Below are 9,024 nucleotides of genomic sequence, written 5' to 3' on the forward strand. Positions count from 1 at the left end.
ATTATATATTTTCTCATATTATTTAACTGTTTTAAAGTCATTGCACATAAATCTAAAAATACTGAGTAAATTTTAATGTAAAATCTTAGTACGTTCACATCCACGTGACCGAATCACATGCCCGCGTTTTGGATCCGAGACAGACAGACGGTTGCGATTGCCACACGTGCGATTGGGATTGTCACAAGTGGATGCAAAGTTAATGTGTACGGTAAGTTATTGCCTTTTTGTAGTTATTTATGACAATGTATAGGTGCATGAGAATTTTAAAAGTCCGATTGACTTTGTTGTGTAACTCTGGTAACGTTAACTCGAGGTTACATTAACCTAGGCCTGCATTTTCCACTGCAGTCCGCGAAGCAGTAGTCTCATACAGAAGTCAGTTTAAAACCAGAGAAATTTGTGTCAGTCAGTGAATTTATGTTAAAACACGAATTTTGCATTAGGAAAAGTTCAGACCTAATTTGCCACCCTCCTCATTTAACTGCGATCAGGTTACATTTAACCACAACTTTCAAAACATTACATGAAATAAATCGTGCTGAGTGACATGAAAAAAAAAATGTGTGAAAACGAATCAATAAACTATAAATTTCGTGACTACAGCACGATTTGCCTTGAGATTATTGGACCAACCAAAATTGACCTGTAGGCGTAATTTTACAAGGAGCAGCGTTTTATTTCTGGATGAAAAGCACAATAACGTTCATACCTTCTACGGTTTACATTAATCTTTGTGGATTACACAAGCGTTTCTTCTCAGATACATTACAAAACTGAGAATAAAAAAGACAAAAGATTTGGTTAAACAATGTTAAAAAATATTGGTTATATCATTACAAATACTAATAGTGTAGAACAAATATTTCGAAATTTAGCAGCATCATTTTACCCATAATAAGCCATCTAAGATTTAGAAACTATATAACTGGAGATTAAACTTTTTTTGTACTCTATCATGAACTATTGTAATAGGTTGATATTTTTTTTCAGTCCAGAAAGTGTCTGAAAAGCTCTGACATTGACTTATGTGTTTAAATGAACTTATTTGTTACCTAGACATTATGATTATTAACCAGCATCACATCAGAATACAACTCCTGGTTGTATTTCAGCTTCTGTTTATTGATTAGTTCTCATGTAATTTTCTACCTTAAATATAATGTATTTTCATTAATTCTGTTGTTTTAATATAATTGTGTTTGTTCATTTACAGCTTGACTGCATTTAGGAAATCTCTCAGACGCATGGTTTTCAACCCTGGTGTGTCATCAAGGATAAACAGTAAATTTTTATCTTATGTCTTGGCCATGCAAATATTGCAAATATGAGACCTCAAAACGTTTAGAGCTGTTAAAGCATTACAGATTGAAGCATCCACATACCGGTCAGGGCTGGTCGGTGCCTTGCTTGCACTTAAATTGTCCTTGTTCGTTTAAAGGTTGGGGGGCTCTTAGAGCACATTTGTCTAGAGACCATGCACAACCACAGCAGTTAAGTCAAACTGTTTCCTTTTCATGCCTTGTGTGCAATGCATTTAATTGTCATACAGAGAGGCAATTTTTGGAACACATTGGAGTTCATCTGAAAAAGCATGAAACTGTTCATTGTTTTTTTAAAGACTGTGACTACAGTACCAATATATATTCAACATTTGCTTCACATAGAAGCAGGAAGCACACTCCTCACGGCCTTGAAGATTTTAAGAATAATGTCTTCCAGACATATTCAGATCAGCCATCTGAAGATAGTTTTGTAGAAGAAAGTGAAATTGTTGCTTCTGAAGAAACATTTGTAAAAGAGGGTGAAGATTTGTGTGAAGTCATCGTTGATCAACTTGGTTCCTTATTGCTTAAATTAGGCTGCATGTTTAATGTGCCTAGTAAATGCATTGATGAAATTGTAGACGAGATTCACTTCATTACTTGTACAGCATCTGAACCCGTAATCAAAGACATTGTCCACAACACATTAAAAAAACATAACTGCAATCTTGAAAAATTGGTAATCACAGAATTGGTAAATAACATTTGCCAGTTAAATCCCCTTAGTGCAGCCTTCAATGAGAAAGGTCCTCTTGGCACAGCATTCCAGCGGAATAGGTACCTGAAGAAACATTTCTCTATTGTTGAGCCATTGGAGTATATACTTGATGAAAAAGAGGGAAGGACGTTCCAGTATGTACCAATTTTGCGGTCCTTGTCAGAAATTCTAAAGAACACAGACGTTCAGGACAAGGTGTTTAAGAGTGCAAGACACCACAGACCATGTCAGTATTCAAGTTTTCATGATGGTTCCAACTTCAAAGAGAACAAATTTTTATCTGAAGAGGAGTTAAGACTTTCACTTTTACTGTACTGTGATGATTTTGAAATTTGCAATCCTTTAGGAACCTCGCGCAAAAAACATAAGATAACTGGAGTCTACTGGGTGTTGGCTGATATTCCTTCTGTGTTAAGGTCTGCATTATCATCAATTTACTTAGCTGTTTTGGCCAAGGCTGATGATGTAAAAAAATTTGGCTATTCTGCAGTGCTGGGGCCATTGTTAAAGGATTTAAAAAGCCTTGAAGAGGATGGAATTTTTGTGCCTCATTTGGGAAGAGTTGTAAAAGGGACAGTATTTTCTGTCATTGCTGATAATCTTGGTGCTCACTCACTCGGAGGTTTTGTTGAAAGTTTCAGTGGGTCACACGCTTGCAGATTTTGTGTTGGAGAAAGATCGCGGTTTCAAGAACTTGAAGTAAGGACAGGAGCATTCCCTAGCAGAACAAAACAGCAATATCATTTGGATGTTGAAGCGGCATTGGCTAGTAACACCCACAGCCATGGAGTTAAAACACATTGTGCACTTACTCAAACTTTAAGTCATTTTCATGTGACAACCGGTTACCCACCTGATGTACTACACGATTTACTTGAAGGTATTGTACCTGGAGAATTGGCATTGTGTTTTGGTCTCTTGATAAAGAAAAAATATTTCTCTCTAGAACAGCTCAACAGAATCATCAAAAACTTCCCTTACAAGTGGAAAGACAAGACTAATTGTCCCCAAGGAGTACCACAAACATTTGCTTCTCGTAAAACCATTGGTGGTAACGCCCACGAAAATTGGTGCTTACTGAGGCTGCTTCCACTTATGATTGGGGACAAAGTACCAGAAGAGGAACTGGCATGGCAGCTACTGATGACACTCAAAGATGTTGTTGAGTTGGTTATGTCACCTACCTTCACTGAGGAAAGCATTGGTTACCTGGACAGCCTGATTGCAGAGCATAGACAGAGATTTAAAAGTGTTTTTCAACAAGAGAAATTGATTCCAAAACACCATTTTCTGGAACATTATCCACAGCTCATCAAAGCATTTGGCCCACTAGTGTCTTTATGGACAATGAGGTTTGAGGCTAAACACCACTTCTTTAAGAAGATAGTGAGACAGACCAGCAGTTTCCGTAACATTTTAATGTCCATGGCAAAAAAACACCAGTCGATGATCGCATACCATCTGCACAGTTCAAATGTCAAGAAACCAGCCGTCACTGTGTCGAAGATGACAAGACTTCCAGTTGAGGTTGTAAATGAGAGTGTGCAAGATTTTCTAGCACAGAAATTTCCCAAGGACACTTTTGTTAATTTGACTAAAACTGCAGAATTTCAAGGCACCAGCTATGCTGTAGGCATGATGTTGGTATATGGCTCTATCAGTGGGTTGCCTGACTTTGCCGAAATACTACAAATTGTTGTTGTTCAGGACCATTTAGTGTTCGTTGTGAAACTGCAAAGTGCATGGTACTGTGAGCATTTTCGATGTTTCAAGTTAGAGTCCACAGGCATAGTCAAAGTAATTGAGCAGTCACAACTTGATGACACATACCCACTCTCTGCTTATGCAGTACAAGGTGATCGAATGGTTTCTCTGAAACACTACATCTGCTGATCAAACTAGGTAATTTCAGAAGGGCTTGTGCTTTGTTGGGTGACACCTTGTCAAAATATGTTTGTGTATTTGAAGACTGCACAACATTAAAGAAAAATGTAATTTGCAATAACTTTCAAAATAATATAATATGCAAAAAGATACATACAATTTTTTTAAGAATTTTGGCTTCAGATTTAAAATGAAAATTGCAATTAACATAATTGTCACATTCTTTCTGACAAAAATGCTCTCTTTTTTTCCAGTCTCTTTTATCTATCCATTTAAAAGTTAGACAGCACTTAACTTTTTGAAGTACTTATTTTATTTAATTATTGCAAACCTTTGGAATATTTTGATTGTTTCTATGTCTTGGAGCCTTATTTCTAATTTGTTTTAAATGTGTATTCATTTCCATACATTTAATGTGATTTTGAGCCGAAATTGTATTTGATCTTGTCTTATTTAATCAGATCTTTTTCTTAATTTTTCTTGCAGTTCTGCTCACCCAAGTCTCTGATAATGTCTGCCAGCACTCGACTACGTGTTATCATTGATGAGACTACAGTTAATAAATTAACCTTTCCACATGGATTCCCTGGAACTGTAGATGAACTTTTGGCAGCTGCACAGGACTGTTTTCAACTCCAGGGAAATTTCACTGTTATGTATATGGACCAAGATTTTGATAATCAGTTCTTTACTCTTACATCAACAGACCTGTTAAAGGACAAAGACACAATCAAACTGGTTACAACAGAACCTTCTGTTATTCTATCATTGACTCCTGTCAATGAAGCTGCTGATTCATCCCCTTCAGTGTCACTCAGTCAGTCTTTCCAGGATGACAGTTCCTCAGCTAGTTCGGACACCATTACTTTACAACAGCCTCTAGAGTATCGATCAGAAGGTTGGCCAACTACTTTTGTGATACCCAGCTTTTCGTATGATGTTGAAATTATCCTTCAGAAAGCAAATGAGGTTTTTAGAAGTGATGGAACACTTCTTAATAATCCAAGCATTACCTCTGGTGTGCTTGAGAAGCTTGCAGAAGAAATATTCCGCTACACTGCCTATCCCACTGGGCTTCAAATCGAGGTGGTTATAGAAGCTTTGCTGAAGAAACATCCTTGTCTGAGGGAGCCGGGTACCTCATTTTCAGGTATGTACGGGTGGCAACAGCGTCTTAAGTATAAGATGGCCAATTATCGTTCTAAATTGAGAAAGCGTGAAGTACCTTGTCCCGAGCTTGACATTAACGCCTTAAAACGTAAATTACCCGGTGAGCAAAATCCTGCAAAGAACTGCAAAAGACCAAAGAGAGCGGAAGTCAACTTCCTACCTCCACATCCAAATGGAGAAAATGTTGATAGCCTTGAAATGGAAAGGCAGGAGCTTCTCGAAGAGGTAAAAAAAAAGAACAACCATAAAGTGATAAAAGAAAAAATGGCAAAAACATTCTCCTATCGAAGGCTGGAGGTTGTGAGTGGTAGTCCAGCTGCTGAAGACTTCAAGGAGAGATGGCCTGCCTTATTTTGTGAAGCTGAGGTATGTAAATGTATTCCCTTTATTAAGCCCTCTTGTTTGGCCAGAAACAATTTAAAAGTATTATTTAAATATCGATCTCTTGTCATTTCAGATAAAAGAAGAATTTAGGAGACTAACTACGATTTCCTTGGAACAGAGCTTCATGAACAGGCTTGACGCCTACACGCCAAAAATGATTACACTAATGAAGCTCAAGGGAGGTGTTGTGGGCACCAAGCTGAGGCCGTACATGGACATACTGAGTCAGGTGTGTTTGTTAAAAATTGTGCTTGTTCACTCTTTTGAGGAATGTGGTCTGTTTCTCACACACTACACACTCATACAGTATCAGTCCTCACTCAATAGTCAGTTTTAATCACTTTTATTTATATAGTTCTTTACACAGCACAGATGAGGTCTTAAATGATTGTAGAGGTCATTTATTAGGTCTTCTAAAGGCTGTCTGCAAAATATCATCAGCAGTCAAAAATTGGGCCTGGATCCAGACTTGATCAGACTGACTAGATCAGAAACCTTGGGTTAAACCTAAAGATAAGAGAGCGAAACAGTTAAAGGCAACTTTAAATGTTGGCACCAATCACCTTTAGATGTGTAAACACTGAAAACACTGTTTAAGTCTTAGATTTAAACCTAGTGATGTGAAATATCCAGACATATCTTAATTGCTACATAATGTGTAATATAGGTGAGTGTGATTTCACCAAGTATAACATGTTCCTGAATCAACATCCTTGTTGATCCTGGAATAACATTCCAATCAACCAACAACATTCCAATCAACCAATCAGAATTGAGATATAACTTTTCAGGAAATATTTGTTTTAGCCTTACGATCAGGGTTAGATACTTCTACATCCTTGTAAATCAGGTATCATTTCCCACTGATTTTTAGGAATAAATTATGGGTAGGGTTAGGTTTAGGGTTAGAGATAGGGTTAAGTCTATATTTTTGGACATAATGTTGATCCAGGATCAACAAAAGATGTTGATCCAGGAACATGTCTTACTTGGCAAAATCCCGGTGACCTGTAATATATGTAGTGTACATATATTTAGCAGTTTAAACGACAAAGAATGGCAACAAAGTTAATATTTTGAAAAAAAGCTTAACAGACTACAAAAGCAACCACCAGACAGACTCCATCTTTCCAGGCTTTTCTCTTGTAGTCTTCGTTCAAATCACTGCTCTTTGCATGTGTATGCCATTGTATTATCACTTGGTAGTTTGTTTTCTATGGATATTGGTTATGCGTTGAAAATAATTATCTATTCACAGAACCAAAACATTGAGATGAGGCGTGAAGCTGTTATCCGGAGCCTCATACTGTACCTTGGCGAGAAAGAAGAGGAACTGTTTGAAGATTGCCAGGTAAAGCATTTTTTGTTCAATGTCATGTTAAAAATGTTACAATTGTATTACCGTAACATACACCAGGGGTGAGATATGCTCCTGGACAGCCTGTGTCCTGCTGAGATTAGATCCAACCTTAAAGGAACACTCCACTTTTTTTGGAAATAGGCTCATTCTCCAACTCCCCCAGAGTTAAACAGTTGAGTTTTCCCATTTTCAAATCCATTTAGGTCTGGCGCTAGCACTTTTAGCATAGCTTAGCATAGAACATTAAATCCGATTAAACCAGATACATCTTGCTCCGAAATTACCAAAGAGTTTTGATATTTTTCCAATTTAAAACTTGATTCTTCTGTAGTTATATAGTTTACTAAGATCAGCGGAAAATGAAAAGCTGTGATTTTCTAGACCGATATGATTAGGAACTATACTTTCATTCCGGCGTAATAATCAAGGAACTGTTCAGCTGTAACGTGAACATAGCAGGTGCATTGATAAATGAAAGCACCTGTGGAAATAGTTCCCAGCTAGCAAGACACGCTCCCTGTGCAAGGAAGAGGGTCTGGCTGGTTTCAGGTGCTGCATGATATCACTGTACCTGCTGTGTTCATGTTCCAGCTGAACAGTTCCTTGATTATTACGCCGGAATGAAAGTATAGATCCTAGTCATTTTGGCCTAGAAAATCTGAACTTTTCATTTTCCGCCGGTCTTAGTACACGATGTAACTACAGAAGAGTCATGTTTTAAATTGAGCGAGATGCTTCTGGTCTAATCGGATTCAATGATCTATATTAAGCTATGCTAAAAAGTGCGATCAACAGACCCAGAGGTCGGTTGATTGGATTCAAAAACGATAAGACTCAACTTTTTAACTCTGGGGGAGTTGGAGAATGAGCCTATTTCCAAAAAATGTGGAGTGTTTCTTTAATCAAATACAACTGATCCAGGAAATCAAGGTCTGCTAGAGACTTCAAAGTATGTTTGTTGGAGCTGGTTGGGGCTAAACTCTGCAGGACATTGACTCCAGGACCAGGGTTCACACCCCTTATGTACAGGTTAATCTTAAAGCAGAGGTGTCCAAATTCTGTTCTGGAGGGTCACTGTTGTGCAGAATATAGCTCTAACTGGCCTCAATGCACTTGCCTAAAAGTTTCTAGTCCATCTAGTAGAATATTAATGAGCAGAATTAGGCGTGTTTGATTTGGGTTGGAGACCATCTCTGCAGGCTTGACTCAGTTTAGCGTAATATATACTGTATTACTTTAGTGTAGCTTTTTCATTAAAATTCAGTTTATTTAGTTTGTCTAAATTGTGCAGGAGGACAACCACAGTGACACAGCGCAACACACCCTCAAGATTCTGGTTGTACATGGAGCTGATGGAAAGGATCCAGTGGATGTATCCATTATTCTTGAAGGCAAGGAGATATTGCCGGGATGCCAAAGTACTGCTAAAGCTTGTGCCCTGCTTATGGGACTCATTTATGCCCTCAACCTTGCATACCCCAGAGCACTGCATTACACTTTCGAGGTGTTTCAGAAACTTTTTCTAGAATTAGATGTTCTTAAGCTGTCTACAAAAGTACAAGCTTTTAAGTCGAAGTTGTTTTATTAAATGCTATTGACATTGCAAGTACTGCACATTTTTGGTTACCAGTACTCCCCGACTAAGTTTGAAATCTTCCAGGTTCTATTGGACTATTTGCACAGACATAATGTTTCTCTGATCACTTGTGTACATAATTAGCAGTTTTGCTTTTGAATTTAGTTTAACCATTGTGAACAGTGGTGGTAAGACACTTGCCTGTTTTCTGCTTTGTGCCAAATAAGGCATCTGGTCTTTTTTTCTTTATTGTCGTGTTTAGAGCACTAGTCAAGAGCGCCATGTTAGCTGTTGAAACAGCATTGTTTTAGACTTTTTTTTTTTTTTTAATTTAACAGAATTCGTAAAAGCACTACTCATTATCAGTAGGATGCAGTCTCTTAAGAAATTATTTTTGACATTATTTAGCAAAATTGCTTTATATAGAAATATTGACATCTTTAACTGTTAAACAAAATGTTTTTATGCATTAAATGTTGTAATGTTTAGAGCACAAGTACAGAGTGCTATGTTGAATGTTGAAACTGCACTGTTTGAGAGGATTGCTACTTTTATTGAAATAGTAAATGTTGTATCCATGCATTATATCCATGAGGTTTAAACCTCA

The 9,024-nt window shown here is 37.4% G+C and overlaps 1 protein-coding gene across 1 annotated transcript; it reads left to right on the top strand.

The window, feature by feature from the left end:
* Positions 1–5,174: 5,174 nt before the first annotated feature.
* Positions 5,175–8,767, top strand: LOC128027240 (uncharacterized). The gene is made up of 4 exons (XM_052614633.1): positions 5,175–5,463; positions 5,555–5,710; positions 6,740–6,832; positions 8,133–8,767. Exons 1-4 carry the CDS (start codon positions 5,296–5,298, stop codon positions 8,427–8,429), a joined length of 714 nt encoding a protein of 237 aa, XP_052470593.1. The 5' UTR covers positions 5,175–5,295; the 3' UTR covers positions 8,430–8,767.
* Positions 8,768–9,024: the final 257 nt, after the last annotated feature.

The sequence above is a fragment of the Carassius gibelio genome, chromosome A14 (genome assembly GCF_023724105.1).
Source record: "Carassius gibelio isolate Cgi1373 ecotype wild population from Czech Republic chromosome A14, carGib1.2-hapl.c, whole genome shotgun sequence".
Classification (NCBI taxonomy): domain Eukaryota; kingdom Metazoa; phylum Chordata; class Actinopteri; order Cypriniformes; family Cyprinidae; genus Carassius; species Carassius gibelio.

Coding starts and splice junctions, on each gene's coding strand:
- LOC128027240 (XM_052614633.1), top strand. CDS start 5,296: ATGGAAAGGCAGGAGCTTCTCGAAGAGGTAAAAAAAAAGAACAACCAT. Junction 5,711..6,739: donor ACATGGACATACTGAGTCAG/GTGTGTTTGTTA, acceptor ATCTATTCACAG/AACCAAAACATTGAGATGAG. Junction 6,833..8,132: donor AACTGTTTGAAGATTGCCAG/GTAAAGCATTTT, acceptor TAAATTGTGCAG/GAGGACAACCACAGTGACAC.